Genomic DNA, 16,510 nt, shown 5'->3' with positions numbered 1-16,510 from the left:
ACAATGTAGGACGCTCTGGTGCGCAGAGCTGTTGAACTGATTAGAAAGAAATGCTGGAGATGTACTTGGGCAAACACTATTTTACAATAAACTATAACTTTTTTCCACAGGAGAACACTAAATTATATCTCAACTTACTTGAAATGGAGTATAGTGGGGATCTTAAACAAAATGAAGAAAACATCCTCACATGTTTTGACAAAGCTGTCAATGGTGCATTGTCTATAAAAATGAGGATTACATTTTCTCAGCGAAAAGTGGAATTTCTGGAAGATTTTGGTTCTGACGTCAACAAGTAAGATTTAATCTACACTATGACTGTAATGGGGTCACCAAATGAGGTGCTGTTTATAACTTCGGGAGAAGAGTTTGTTAGATATACTCCTTAAACTACTATTTTAGCACTGTAGTTATGACACTGTTAGAGTTGAGGACAGACAAATTCATACTAAGTTCCTATTTTCAAGTATTAGCAACTTTCTGGAAAAGCTGCCATTTTGTCTCATGCTTGTTCTCAGCTCAAAAGTGTGTTGTCTTTTTGTTTGAAAGCTGTGCTAAGAGACCATTTGTCTAGGCTTTATAGTGGAGGATAATCTTGAAAGAGGACACGAAAAAAAGTGTTCAATGCCTTTTTTTTTTTTTTTTTTTTTTTTTTTTTTGTTTTTTACTCTAAGATGGGCAGTTGTGGGTGAAGTTAAATTTTCAACTTGCCCTAACTTGGCTTATCCTTGAGGACTAGTATCATTAATGTGTTCAGAAATCACAGGCTTTCTAATTGTATGCTGTGCATTGAGCCTTCTCTGGGCATCAGACATTTACAAAAATGCAACTTTTAATTGAATACTTCTTATCCTCTTCATTCTCAATATTACCATGAAGTGTAATTTTCCTGTTTTTGGCTTGGATTTTCCAAGCCATAAATTAGCTTTTCTGCATTGCATGTTGCCAATAATAGCCTATGGTAAAATTCTGCCTTCTGATATGCACTGAGTTTCATGGGAACTATGCATGTAACTCACAGGAAGGAAATTGGCGAAGAGAAGGCAAGCTTTTAGGTTCTGATATGGTGCTGCAGGGCAAAATATCTGAGATGTGCTGAACGAAAAGAACAGGGATGGAACTCGAGACCTACTTGTGTCAAAGGAGGTGGCTGATGGAAGAAGCAGTTTTGGTCTGTCAACTTTTGAACTGCAGTAGTAAGACTAATCTGAACCAGCAGCTGAGCCTATATTAAATGAAATTAAATGAAATATCTAGGAAACATAAAAATTTGTTTTTGCGCCTATTGAAAGATGGGCTGCTTTATACACTGTTACTTGATAGCTATATGGCTCTTCGTGCAGCACTGAATTCCTCTATTTTTCATATTATTTGTGAAAGGTCTTTAGATATTTATATGAATTATAGCAACACATGTAAAACACCATGCACATTTATGGTGCAGTATAAATGCTTAATATAAACACAACTGTAAGTAATGGTAGGTTGGTATTTTTGTGGGGGGAAAATGTCTTCACATGCCACTGAAAATGTTCTTCTTCACTATATTAACATACACATTTGAATACATGCTGTGCATTATGAAAATAATTGAAACTAGCAAGCTTTTTGGTCTTCCTTACTTCATAGTGGATAGCTTTAATCTTGGTCTTAATTTGATTTAAAAAATTAGTTTACCTTTCCATAGTTTCATAGTAATACAGAATTTTTACAGTCTGAAATAGACATTCTTAACAATTGTCACTATAAAACATCCTTTGATTGACAGTGGATAGAAGATGTACAGATTGGTAGCCTAATTATGTACAGGCTGTACTGTTTTGAAAATTTAACATGCATGCTAAATAAAGTTTGTGGGGGGTGTGTGTGTGTTTTTTTTTTTCCCCCCAGGCTTTTGGATGCCTATGATGAACATCAAACACTTCTAAAAGAGCAGGATTCTTTAAAAAGGAAAGCAGAAAATGGGTATGAACTGTATTCACCTCATGCTCCTAAGTCAATTAATAGTTCGTGCAATAGTGGTATTGCTTTGAATTCCCAGGTAGCAAAGACAGGATCCTGGGGTATTGTAGAAGTGTATAGACTGTGTGTAGTGTATCTGGAACAAAATATTTTGAAATGTTTCTAAAACATTTCAGAGAATGTCACTGACTGCCCCATACTCATCATTAAGTGTATTGGGTTTTTCAAGTTCAGTTGTTTTTTAAAGACCTTTAAACTATTTTGGGCTTTGTACTCTCTTCCCAGGAGGCCTAAAAGAAAAGGGAGTGGTGCTAAATATCAAATAGAGTGTAGAGTATCTAGGTATATCTCTAACTTGACTGTAACGTTTTTTGCCTTAATTTACAGCATTGGCATCCCAAAAGTACTTTAAACTCAAATGCTTGTGCTGGAAGCTGCTAGAATTCCTGGAAATGTGCGTTTAAAAAAAAAAAAACAAACAAACCACACAAAGCCCCCCCCCCCCCACCCCCCCAATAGAATCATAGAAATGTAGAGCTGGAAGGGACCTCAAGAAGTATCAAGTCCAGCCCCCTGCACTGAGGCAGGATGAAGTAAACCTAAGCCATCCCTGACAGGTGTTTGTCCGACCTGCTCTTAAAATCCTCCAGTGATGGGGATTCCACAACCTCCTTTGGAAGCCTATTCCAGAGCTTAACTACCATTATAGTTAAAAAGTTTTTCCTGCTACCCAACCTAAATCTCCCTTGCTGCAGACTAAACCCATTACTATTTGTCCTACCCTCAGTGGATATGGAGAACAATTGATCACTGTCTTCTTCATAACATTCCTTAACATGTTTGAAGATTGGTGTGGGAGGGTTGATAACAATCTTCTTTTCTCAGTTTTTTTAACCTGTCTTCATAAGTCAAGTTTTTCTAAACCTTTTATCATTTTTGTTGCTCTCTTCTGGACACTCTGTAATTTTGTCCAAATCTTTCCTAAAGTGTGGCCCCAGAATTGGACACAGTACCTCACCAGTGCCGAGCAGAGCAGAACAGTTGCTTCTTGTCTTACATATGACATTCCTGTTAATATATCCCAGAATATTAGCCTTTTTTGCAACTGCACACATTGTTGATTCATATTCTATTTGTGATCCACTATAACCCCAGGTCCTTTTCAGTAGTACTAGCACCTAAGCCATTGTGTAGTTGTGCATTTGATTTTTTTTTTCCTTCCTAAGTGAAGGATTTTGCATTTGTCTGTATTGAATTTCATCTTGTTTCAGATCAATTCTCCAGTTTGTCAAGGTCATTTTAAATTCAAATCCTATCCTCCAAAGTGCTTGCAACCTATGCCAGTTGGTGTCATCTGCAAATTTTAAGTCATTAATGGGGGTCTCACTGGGGTCAGCCCTGGGACTGGTACGATTCAATATTTTCATTAGATACACCAGACAATGAACCATTGTTAATTACTCTTTGAGTACTGGCTTTCAACCAGTTTTGCACCCACCTTACAATAATTTCATCTCGACCACATCTTCCTAGTTTATGAGACTGTTTATGAGATATGTGATATGAGATATGTGGGACTGTCTCGGAAGGCTTACTTAAAATCAAGATATACCATGTCTAATGCTCCCACTCCCACCCCCTACACCAGCAACCCTATCAAAGACGGTAATTAGGTTGGTTTGGCATGATTTGTTCTTGACAAGTCCATGCTAACTATTCCTTGTAACCCTATCATCCTCTAGGTGCTTACAAATTGATTGTGTAATAATTTGTTCCAGTATCTTTTCAAGTATCAAAGGTAGGCTGACTGGTCTGTAATTCCTTGGGTTCTTTTTGTTCCTCTTTGTATGTTTACCCTTCTCCAGTTGTCTGGGACCTCACCTCTCCTCCAGCAGTTCTTAAAGATAATTGCTAACAGTACCGAGAGTGTTTCAGTTAGTTCCTTAAATACCCTAGGATGATTTTCATCAGGCTCTGCCCATTTGAATACACCCACTTTATCAATATATTCTTTAAGTGTACTTTCCCTACTTTGGCGTGCATTCCTTCCCCATTCTTGTTAATACTGTGTTGAATATCTGATCATCATTAACCTTTTTAGTGAAGACTGAAGCAAAATAGGCACCTCAAAATAAAACACCCCAGCCTTCGTGATGTCATCAGTTATTAGCTTTCCTTCCCCACTAAGGAGAGGACTTACATTTTTCTTCATCTTTCTTTTGCTCCTAAATGTACTTAAAGAATTTCTTCTTATTGCCTCTTGTGTGACTTGCTAAGTGCAACTCATTTTGTGCCTAGCCTGTCTGATTTTGTCCCCATGTGCTATTCTTTTGTTCTCCTGCTTAGCAATTGTCTGATTCCCCTTTTGTAGGATTTCTTTCTGATGTTCATATCATTAAAAAGCACCCGACGGAGCCATATTGGTCTCTTACAAATCTTCTGTCTTTCTTTCACATGGGGATAGTTTGCTGCTATGTCTTTAGAAGAGCTGACAGTTTCTTCAAGTGACAATATTAAACTCCTTTTTCCCTTAGATTTTCTTTGCATGGCATCTTACCTACAAGTTCTCTGAGTTTATCACCTGCCTCTTTGAATCTAGTTTAAAGCCCTCCTTCCTAGGTTGGTAAGTCGATGTTCAAAGATGCTTTCCCTCTTCTTGGTCAGGTGGGTCCCATCTCTTCCCAGAAGAGCATACCATGGTCAAGGAAGCTAAAGCCCTCCCGTTGAGAAAAGAATGGCCATACTGGGTGAGACCAAAGGTCCATCTAGCTCAGTATCCTGTCTTCCGACAGTGGCCCATGCCATGTGCTTCAGAGGGAATGAACAGAAGAAGTAATCATCAAGTGATCCATCCCCTGTCACTCATTCCCTGCTCCTGGTAGACAGAGGCTAGGGACGCTTCAGAGCATGGTTTTGCATCCCTGCCCAATAGCCATTGATGGACCTATCCTCCATGAATTTATCTAGTTCTTTTTTGAAACCTGTTTTAGTCTTGGCCTTCATAACATCCCCTGGCAAAGAGTTCCACAGGTTGACTGTGCGCTGTGTGAAGAAATACTTCCTTTTGTTTGTTTTAAACCTTCTGCTGACACTATTAGTGCAGCCATGCATTCATGTCCAGGATGCACGTGTGCCTGCCCAGGCCCTTACCCTCAACCAGAAGGATGGACAAGAATACATCCTGAGCTCCTGACTCTCACCCTCGTTCCCAGAGCCTGGTAGTCACTGCTGATCTGCTAGTGCACATGTGGATGAGCAGCACAGGGTAGCAATCAGAGGGACAGATAAGCCTCGGCAACCTTTGCATAATATCTTGGATGCAGGCTTCAGGCAGGCAGCCCACCTCCCAGAACATTATATCGGGTTGGCAGATGAATACCTTTGTTCCCCTCAGCAGTCCCTGAACACCAGTACCCTATACCACCACCTCTTGGGTGCCATGACTGTGAGCCTCCCAGCCTTAGGGGCTTGTGGTTCCTTGTCCTCAGCTGTTGAGGTCTGCTCCTCGTCTCTCATTGCCAGTACAGTGTAACGTTTGTTCACCTCAATGGATGGAGAACTTGGGTGGAAGGTGGAGCACTACTTACTGCCTGAGGTGGTCAGCAACCAGTCTCCTCCCCCTACAGCAGCTGGTTCTCCATCTTCCTCTTGTGCCACTGTAGTCAACTAGCATCCTCTATCCCAGATGTTTCCACAGGCATCCTATTGATGAAGTCCTTCTGCTCCATGAGCCACGTCCCCCTGCGCATCTCTCACCTGCTTTCTGAGCGATTCCATCGACAGACACCTCTCACACGGGGTGGTTCTTGCGGTCTGGCTTTCATCAGTGGGGCATGCAGGCCTCATTTCCAGCAAGTCAAGACCAGGAAGCCGCCAGAGATGACTGTCTGAAGGCAGAGGAAAAGCTAGCAATGGTGTTGGTGACACATTATTTCCCTCCCATTGCAAGTTCTTCCTTATAGAATACCAGCTGGCTGATTCCCTTAGTCCCCCAGCTGCCTTCATCTCACCAGCCATGAGACTTTCCAAGCGAGAACTTTCACAGTCAGAGGGCTTTCATCCATAGATCTCAAGGTGCTTTACAAAAGAGGTCAGTTTTGATTAAGGAAAATTTTGGCCCTGGTTATCAAGAGTATAAAAGAAGACTAAGTACAATTGAAAATGATTACATCTCCAAAGCGTCTCTAATTATTCCGAATGTTGGTTTTAGATATTCTGGCTGAACAGATCAAATAGCCAAAACTTCAGTCTTAGGATTCCTTTGGAGTAATGAAAAGTCTAGGATGAAAACATCTAACAGTTTACATGTCTAGAAAAATTGAGTGAAAATTATCAAATAGAAGTGGCTTCCAAACATCATTTGATCTAGAACAGATTTGTGGGATGTGGTGAATGGATGAAGCCTCTGGATCCTTTCCGGTTTCGCTACATCCTTTTTCTGTGCTGGCGACCAAAATTGGACATAGTACTCCAGATGAGGCCTAGCCAGCGCTGAACAGAGCAGTACATGCCAATGAACAGGAACGTTACCAGCTGGCACTTAACTTGCATAAATTAAACCCCACTAATATGACATACTTAAAATCTAGAATAAACTTCACATAATATTGAAAAGTCAATGAGTAAAAAATGTGTGTTCGTTTTTGGAATAACTTGAAAGTTAATAGAAGTAAATTCTTGAACTCTTGGGAGTAGCAAGGGGTTAATGTACCTGTCTTTAATCCTGCAAACAAAATGTATATCTGAATTTGGGGTAGAAGTCTTGGGTATGACTAGTTGAAAAGCTGTAGGCTGGATTCAGTTGGCCTTTTTACAGATAACCAAAAGAATAATTAAAATGGTCGAAGAATCTTCCAGAAGCTGCATCAAGCATCTTGTGCCAGGACCTGTGACTGGTTAGATCATGAGATTAAAGTCCCCCGTACAAAATCATTTTTTGGAGCAAGAATTAAATAGAGAACGAGGAAAAATTGTGGAATAACCTGATCCTTAAAACTCTGAAGTGAGGGACGCCAATCTTAAATTAACATGTCTCAAAACAACTTTTACTTCTTTATAAGCCTTTTTAGATTGGAGCTCGGGGATTTTAATCTTTGCTGATGATGCCTGACAGCTACAGGAATCTCAGTAGTTGGTTTGGGACTATTTGTAGGTGAAAGGATACCAGGAGAAAATACCCTTTCAACAAACTAGAGCATTTTAAAGTATGTCCTATATTACCACTGTGTATAATGAGAGCGAGAATATCCATGACCTTACAAAAGACATGGTGTTCAGGATAAGATTAGATGCCAGGAAGGTATTAAACACTGCACAGACTTATTTCCACATTCAGTGTGTGAATGGACGCTGGCCCATGAGGCTGTTCCTTATGAGAGAACACTTGTTTGGCACACGAGAGAACCAGAGGCAAAACCTGGACCCAGAATGCCAGGGGCAAGCCCAGACCTTGCAAAGGTGTGAATCTCTTTTCAGTCCAAACAGTCAATGTGACTACAGCCAGACCTGACTATCTCCAGAAATAGGCCTAGGGGGCAGGGAAATCCATTGACCAAGCACATGTATTCCCTTTCCTTTCAGACAGGCGAGTACTGGGGACAGTGCCCCATAGCTACTCCCTGGGCCCCTCCACCTCCCTTCTGCAGCAACTTTCTGACCTTGAAAAAGACACCTCACAGCATTGCACACAAGTCTACTTGTGAGAGTTTCAGAGATTGCCCTTACAAGACTGGAACTGTTTCCAACAAAGGAAAATGACAGTCCACTCCTCACCCTAAAGTCCTAACCTAAATTGCCAGGCATGGAGGATTACTACATTTAGTTAAAATAACATGGAGTGTGGCATCTCAGGAAGAATTCCTAGAAGTTTGGCCTGGGCAACACTTAAACCTAAAACTGTGTCCTATTTTGAAAGGAGGTGTTCGGTTTAGAAGTGTACTTGGTTACCATCGCCCATTATTCTTGTATTGGTTAAGAGTGTGCCCCAGATGTTTAGCAATGTTAGAATATTCCCTTCTTCAACATAAAGGACTTGTTGGCAGAGTCAGGAACTTACAAGTTACAGGGCAGAGACAGGCTAAAGAGCACTGCTGCCAAAAATAACTAATGCTTGGGGTCAAAACTTGATTATCTAAAGCTGAGTAGCTCCATCCATATTTGGGCATCTGAATGAGTAGTTTCTAAGAATTAGGTGCTGCCATCTGCAGCTCCTGTTGACTTCAGCGAAAGCAGCATGTGCCTGACCTCCCAAAATTGGATTCCATCTTTGGGCTCCCACCTTAGAAGCCCAAACTTGAAAACGTCACCTTGATTCTTATAAAGTGTACAAATACACATTTGTGTAGGAAGTAAAGCTTTTCTAGACAGTGTTTTAAAGTTTGTTAAAATACATTTGTTTAATTTTGCAGATCAGAGGAGCCAGATGAGAAGAAAGCACATACAGATGATGCAACGTTGGCATCTACCCAAATGATGGATGGAGACATGCAAGCAAATCAGGTTGCATATAATTATAATGCATGGTATCAGGTGGGTATGAGGTGATCACTTTCTATGACTGTACATTCTGAATGTATGTGGCTGTTTTACCCCCAAGGACTTTATTTATCTGCAGCTAGATACTTAATGTCTCAGATAAAACTCTAGTTCTGCCTTCTTTCCTTTTGCACCCGCACTGCCCCTTTACGTGAATTTGTTCCTCTGTCGTGGGCCAAGAGTGGCAAAGACTGCAATAGCTGGCTCTTGTGTGACTTGACTCTTCTTATATGGGCCTGCTTGCATAAAAAAGACCCCAAAAGTACACAAACAGTTGAGGAAATCAGCCTCTCTTCATGCTGGAATCTTCTGCCCTGCAGGTGGAGGACTACACATTTCTGCAGAAAGGCTATCTCAGGGTTGCCATGTTCGTGAGTTTTTTTTTTTTTTCTTGCCTCAACACTTACCTGAGGTCTGACTTGCTTTTTTACAGTTACTCGTCTGAGAGAAACACAGGACGGCATTGCGCGTGCCTGTGTGGATGCCAGTCTTGGTGTGGGTGCCTCCTGTGCTCCCTCGTGCTCCTGTAGGGGCAGGGCAGCTGCGGCCCTCCCTGAATTTCCTCTCGCTGCCCATGGAAGCAAGACAGAACCTAGCGACTGTCCAATCTGTTAGGCTTTAGCTCCCACTAAACTCTTCAGAACTTTCCAAAATACCTTCTACTTGCTGTAGAAACAACAGATAAACTATGACCCACTATTGTCCTGAAGTTGCCATATGGGGGCATGTCCATGGTTCAACCGCCTACCTAATGGTGGACTCTTAAATCTTCAGGTTTCACGCCTTGCTCTTTCTCCAACGGCCTAATTCTGCTAATGAATGGGCATAGCATATGCCTCTTCTACTTGGGAGTGAATCATGCACCAGATATGTGTTTGGTGTATTCCAATAATTTTCTTTGAGGAGTTGCAGGATGCTGAACTGCAGCTCCATTCACTGGCACAGTCAATGAAGGGCCTCTCTGGATCCAGGAGTCAGGTACCAGATAAAACATCTACAAGCACCCCCTCCAGTAGACACAGGATGCCCAAGGCTGGTGGCAAAGCAAATGCAGACATCAGTGTAGCAAAGTCTGGTGTCAAGAGAGGCCACTCCGAACATCAGGGCAGAGACTCTAGGCAGGGCTTGGGGTCTTCCAGGGGAAAGACTGCATAAAGCCGTAAGGGGAGGCAGGGGGATCACTGAGCCCCACACTAAATCTAGAGCTAGAGATGGCTCCTTGTTAACCATCACAGCATCACATACTTTGCAACCATCAGTACTGACCCCAGCAACAGTCACTGACGGCCCTGATGCACACATTTTTGGAGGATTCTGGTCCCATGTTGAAAATGACCCTTTTACCGAGACAACCACTGTCCTGGACCCTGATATAGAGAATGTCATATGCCTTGGCACCACTGCTAGAAGAAATCTATTCTTCCCTACTATCACAGGGACATGTCTTCTCACCTCCCTCAAGCAGGGAATCTTCTCTCCTTGGGCCAACTTGTGAGAGCATGGATAGACCAGGTGACTCTCCTTTTAGGGCCTGCAGCCACATGGGGATTAGTATTGGACTGCCATCATCAGGCAAGCCAGCCATATCCATATGGAACACTACCATTGATGTCCTGGGTTTACTGGGGTCCTCCTTTGCATAATTCCAGGAGCAGAGCCCCATCCCATTCTAGGAAGAGGATGAGATTGCACTCCTCAATGGCGTGGCTTGCTAGACCACAGACAGTGAGCCAAGAAGAAAGCCAGGAATTTCTGAACATAGGATCAGAGGAGCAACACAATCTTACCTGGCCTTGTAAGGATGTTTCAGCCTAATCACAAGACAAAGCAATGACCCCAGCAGCAGCTGACTTTAGGACATTCTGAAATCTGCTTAAGAGAATAGCTGAGACTGCTGAAATAGATGTCAGTTAACCAAGAGAAATCTCGTAAATTTGATATGTTGATGACACCAAGCCCAGCCAGGATTGCCAATTGCAATAACTGAAGTGTGGTTTGACGTAATGCCTTAGTGGGGTTAAACCTCTCTTCACCTGGCCAGGCTTGATGTCAGCAGATTGAATTTACAAGATTTTTTTTTTTTTTGTATGACTGACATCTGTTTCAAGAATGTCTGTCTGCTATTCATTGCATCAACCTGCCGCTATCCTGGCCACAGCAAAAGGAGTGGAGAACTGATACCAAGTTGTGCATAAGGCTGTGAATATTTTTATGCCTACCCCATCCTGGGCTTGTTGGCAGACTCAGTGTGAGAAAAGTCTAACAAGCACCCTGAGGGATAAAGACCCAAAGAAACTCTGTTGGGTTGAGAGGAAAGCCTACTCTTCTGCCTTCCTCCGTGTTTGAGTTGCAAACTACAAAGCCCTTGTGGCCAAATATAATTTTCTGACTTGGGACATAGCAACAGCCTGTGTTGTCCAAGCTTCCATCAGAGAACAGGAATGAGCTCAAGGAGGTAATCAGAGAGGTCCAGTTAGGAGCTAAGGTGGCCCTATAAGCAGCCATGGATGCTTCGGACACGGCAGCCAGGTCCATGGCTATCGTGGTTATTATATGAAATGCCTTATGGCTCCAGATGTCAGTGATTCCCAAGAGGTACAGGCCATGATATAGGATCTACTCTTTGAGGGGATGGAATTGTGCAGCCAACACATAGACAATGCTCTGCATTCCTAAGGATCTGAAGACTACCCTGTGCTGCTTGGGAATGTGTACGATAGCCCCTTAGCACAAACTGTACCATTGCCAGCCTCAGATGACAGAGAGGAGCCAGTCATATCCCACCAAGCAGCCCGATCATACTCTGAAGATAAAGGCTAGGTATGCCAGGACACATCTTCCTCCTCTTTAGTGACACACTCAGCGCTAGTGGAGCGTTAGTAAATTTGGCAGGACTGTCAGGAGTTGTCTTAGGGCTCGTTCAGAACATGTTACCTTTGTAAGTTGCCTTACCCCATTCCACCAGGTGTGGTGTGCCGTAACATCTGATGAGTGGGTGTTGGAGATCAGTGCCCATGGCTGCTCCATCCAATTTCATTCACTGGATCTTTCTCCCAAGAGCTTGCTGCAAACAGAAGTAGCTTTGTAGCTTCATCTCGGAGCCAAAGAGGAGGTAGTACCAGAATACAGGGGAAGAGGCTTTTACTTCTGGTATTTATAGAATCATAGAACCATAGGGTTAGAGGGGACCACAAGGGTCATCTAGTCTAACCCCCTGCCAAGATGCAGGATTTGTTGGGGCTAAACAGTCCAAGACAAATGGCTATCCAGCCTCCTTTTGAAAACCTCCAAAAAGGAGCTTCCATGAACTCCCTAGAGGTCTGTTCCATTGTCCTGCTATTCTTACAGTCAGGAAGGTTTTCTTGAGATTTAATTTAAATCTGCTATGCTGTAGTTTGAACCCATTGCCTCTTGTCCTACTCTCTGTGGCAAAGAATGAGTTTTCTCCATCTTTTTGATGGCAGCCTTTCAAGTATTTGAAGACCGTATCTTGTCTTCCCCCTTAGTCTCCTCTTTTCTAAACTAAACATTCCCAATTCTTTAACCTTTGCTCATACTGTTTGCATTCTGTCCTTTTGCTCATCTTTGTCACTTGCCTCTGGATCCTTTCCAGTTTCGCTACATCGTTTCTATACATTGGTGACCAAAATTGGACACAGTACTCCACCTGAGGTCTAAGCAGCACTGAGAAGAGCGGTACTAGCACCTCCTCTGACTTGCATGTTATGCCTCTGTTCATGCAACTTAAAATTGCATTTGCTTTTTTTGCAAGAGCATTGCATTGCTGACTCATGTTGAGGTTGTGATCTACCACAACTCCCAGATCCTTCTAAGCAGTGCTGCTTGCAAGGCAGTTATCCCCCATTCTGTATTTATGCATTTTGTTTTTCTTCCTTAGGTGTAGCACCTCACATTTGTCTTTGTTGAATTTCATTTTGTTGTCTGTAGCCCAGGTCTCCAATTTATCCAGATCTCTCTGGATTTTAGTTCTATCTTCCAGAGTGTTGGCAACCCACTCCCTTCACCCCAATTTTGTCTCACCTGCAAATTTGATCTCTGTTCCTACATCCAGGTCATTAATAAAAATGTTAAAGAACACCGGACCCAAAACAGATCTCTGGGAACCCCACTTGAGACCTCTCTCCAATCCAGCATCATTCCATTAATAGTTGCTCTTTATGTGCAGTTAACCAATTATGTATCCACTTACTGGTAGTTCCAGGGAGCTCACATTTCTCCAGCTTACTTATTAGAATGTCACATGGGACTGTGTCAAAAGCCTTGCTGAAATCCAAGTATATTATGTCTACCGCATTCCTCCTATCCACCAAACCAGTTACTTTGTCAGAGAAGGAAATCAAGCTGGTTTGGCACGATTTGTTCTTGGTAAACTTGTTCTGGCTGCTGGTGATCACCCCTTCGTCCTCCAGGTATTCGCACATGGAATGTTTTGTACATTGCTCTAGTAGCTTCTCAGGTGCCAAGGTCAGGCTGCCTGGTCTATAATTCCCTGGCTCCTCCTCTTTTTTTTCCCTTTTTAAAAATGGGCACCACATTAGCCCTTCTCCAGTCTTCCGGGACTTCTCTGGTCATCCATGAGTATATAGAGCAGTGTCTTCAGCCTGCTTCAGGAATGTGCCAATATCTGAGATCTGCCAGCTATTAACCCACCGACCAAATGGTCAAACATTATGCCCGTGATGGAACGATGCTTCAATTTTTGACTAAAATAGTTTAAAATTTCTCATTCCCATTATCCAGTGAGGGGACTTCTTGCCAGTCACGTATGTTGGGATCCACACTGACATGTACTCTGAGAGAATGGTATGTACTGTACAGTAACTGGGGGTCTTTGAGATATTGCAGTCTTCACAGATCCCATGATCTGCCCTCTAACCCCACTCTCCAGAGTCTGTACCAACCGCAGGCTTTGATTTGTGAGGGAACTGCTGCAGGGTTGTGGCCTCCCTGCCCTTAATGCTCTTGCTTGAGGCCACAGCAGTTCAAAAGATTCCAGTCTTGTGGTGCGTGTGCTCCCACAGGGAGATCCACACTGACTATACCACCTTGAAGAACCAGTCATAGAATCAGAGAAGATTAGGGTTGGAAGGGACCTCAGGAGGTCGTCTAGACCAACCCCAACTAAATATCCCAGTCAGTGCAGGGTAAGTGTTCTTTCCTGGCATGATGTGTGGAGGTAGTCTGAAACTGCAATGTATCAAATATATTTGAAAAATGATTTCTGCTCATTTTCCCCATGATGTCTCTTTTCCAGTACAACTACCAGAATGCCTGGAATTATGGACAGTATTATGCTCCCCCTCCAACCTGATCAGAAGAGAGACCGGAGTTCATTGTGGTGGTTCAGCAAAGATGGGAGTATGAAAATATATTTTTTTAAATTAGGGATGTGAACAAATGAACTATTGTAATACCTGCAGTTTTGTCTTTTTGCATGTGAAACAAGCCCATGTTCACAGGGTACGTGAAGCAAGATTTGTGTGTTGGTAAATGATGCATTGATCTCTGTACGCTGCTAGTTACTATAAATGCAACTTTATTTCCCCACACTAACTTATGGAAAAACTATCTGGAGGCTTTTTTTTGTTGCGTTCTGTTTTGAGTTAGCATTGCTTCAGTAGGGATTTTTAAATCCTTCAAGCTACAATCTTCTTTTAAGCAATGAGGAAATTCTGATGTCCAGTGTTTGTCACAGTAGCCAATACAAGAGATGAACAGTGTGGAAAGGTCTATGAACATGAGCAGCCCCCTTTAATTTTTTTCATCTTTACCTGCTCTCCTCTTCACTATCCAAAAACCTCATTTCCTACCCGGCTCCTCCTGTGAAATTTTTCATGGTCCAAGTGAGCAGTGCCCTAATGAGTCTATTGCCATGATCATAATGCATACAGTAATGTCAACATTTGAAAGTTATAATGTGTATTTTATATTTTACATAGTCACAAATTAAATGCAGTGCAAAATGGTTGCATCCCTTTTTTAAAAAGGCACTGAAACGAAGGTGTTTGGGGTGGATGTTTGTAATTTAGAATTCTCATGTACAAGTTGTGAGTAAACTTTTTCATTTTGATCAAAGTGATCATTCTCTTTTGTAATAAAACCAAGGAATTATTCAGTAATTCTTTGAGCTTTGTTGGATTTTCTCTTTGCTATCCCATTTAAAACTTTGTGAATGTAAAAACTCATTGTTATGCCGTTGAAAAACGTGTATGTCTACACTGCAATTAAACACCCACAGCTGGCCTGTGTCAGTTGCCTCAGACTCATGGGGCAATCAAATTGCAGTGTTGACAGCTGAGCCCAGGCCCAAGTCAGCTGACACAACAGCCATGGGTGCTTAATTGCAGTGTAGATGTACCGATGTCCTTAACAATGCAACTACGACTACTAGCGTAACTAACCCTGGGCTAAAACATCCTTTAAAAAATGGAAGTACTATTAACTGAGGTTCTGTGTTGACCTTTGCTCTCCTATAATGCAGATGGGTTTGAACACCAAAATTAAGCTAGCAAGCCACTGGTATTTTGAAGTTGAAGTGCACACTGAACTTCTGCAGCATGGGGATTCTCCTTTTGCTCTTTTCTAGAGAGGCCACCTCCAGGCTTAAGCTTCGTAGAGCACACTTTTGAATATCATTCTTCTAGCACATATTGTGCTGAATTAAAAGTGGTGGGGGATAGGTGAAGATGTTTGAACTAAACCCCTATGCAGTGGAGGTGCAAATGTACCTTTTTAACTTTCATCTAGTTTAGGGGGGAGGAAATATGGGAGAAGAGTGCTTTGGGCTCATCTAGTTTTAGATTTATGATTTGCCATGTGGGCCTGAACTGCATTCAGGAAACTATTTACCTCTGTCCACAAACAGCACTTAAACCTTAAAAATAGAAAAAGCTTTTCTTGACTGAACTGGAAGGGACTTATGTGCCAAAGCATGTTTTCAATTATGTACCATTAATTACTAATGGCTCCAAAGAGTCTTTTATTCTGGTCTGTTTACTACTGTTGGAAAATTGTTTATAGCCCCTGCAGCTAGGTATCCATTCATAAATTATTAATTAGCTTGTGGGTCAAATCCTTTTCTAGTGTATCTAACAGTTCCTTTTAAATGCACACCAGTGGCTGGAAGCTGGTGCTGTCACACAGCTCGTGTGTGTGTGGTTTTTATATAATAAAATATATAAATTAAAAAAGCCAAAACTGGCTGAGAATTTAAGTTGGATGATAACGCACTGTAAGCCCAAGTGATGTTCCGAACAAGAGCCCTCAACTACAGTTGTAGCTGTTTCCATCACTTCATGCTGACATCTATAGCTATCATGGACTCCCATAAAGACACTGGATTTAAGGCTTACTAGAACAGTGGTTCTCAAACTTTTGTACTGGTGCCCCCTTTCGCATAGCAAGCCTCTGAATGCCACCCCCCTTATAAATTAAAAACACTTTTAACGCCATTATAAATGCTGGAGGCAAAGCTGGATTTGGAGTGGAGGCTGACAGCTTGCAACCCCCATTGTAATATCCTCAAGACCCCCTGAGGGGTCCCAATCCCCAGTTTGAGAACCCCTGTACTAGAACCATCTGTACCCACTGATTTCTTTTGTCCTCTGGGGAGCTGTTAACTGCCCACTTCACCTTGAATGGTTTCTTGTAATGTGTTAATTCCTTTGCTTAACAATTTGCTTTACCTTGTATTTAGCTGTGACAGTAAGTGCTCCTCTACACTTACAGGGCTGCACTTGTGCCCCTATACCACTTAGTGAAGGTGCTCCCTATGCTGACAAGAGAGCATCTCTAGTGTCAGTACTCCACCTCATGGAGCGGCAGTAGCTATGTTGATAGGAGAAGCCCTCCTAGCAACATTGCACTGTCTACAGTGGGGCTTATGATGGTATAACTGTTGCTCAAGGGTGTGGATTTCCCTGAGCAACTTAGGCTACATCTACACTGCACCCCTTACACCAGGCAGTGTAGCTGCTCTTTGTCCCTGACAACA

General features: G+C 42.3%; 1 protein-coding gene across 2 annotated transcripts in view; it reads left to right on the top strand.

Annotated features, from left to right (window-relative positions):
* Positions 1-15,224, top strand: part of PRPF39 (pre-mRNA processing factor 39) — a 39,106-nt gene extending 23,882 nt beyond the window's left edge. For both annotated transcript variants that reach the window (XM_074956582.1, XM_074956583.1), the window contains 4 exons: positions 111-295; positions 1,891-1,965; positions 8,370-8,490; positions 13,772-15,224. In XM_074956582.1, the coding sequence (XP_074812683.1) occupies positions 111-295; positions 1,891-1,965; positions 8,370-8,490; positions 13,772-13,828 (438 nt within the window). In that variant the 3' untranslated portion in view covers positions 13,829-15,224. The remainder of the gene's footprint in view (positions 1-110; positions 296-1,890; positions 1,966-8,369; positions 8,491-13,771) is intronic.
* The last annotated feature ends 1,286 nt before the right edge of the window (positions 15,225-16,510 follow it).

This window comes from Natator depressus, chromosome 6 (genome assembly GCF_965152275.1).
Source record: "Natator depressus isolate rNatDep1 chromosome 6, rNatDep2.hap1, whole genome shotgun sequence".
NCBI lineage: Eukaryota > Metazoa > Chordata > Testudines > Cheloniidae > Natator > Natator depressus.
This window is presented reverse-complemented; position numbering and strand designations above follow the sequence as displayed.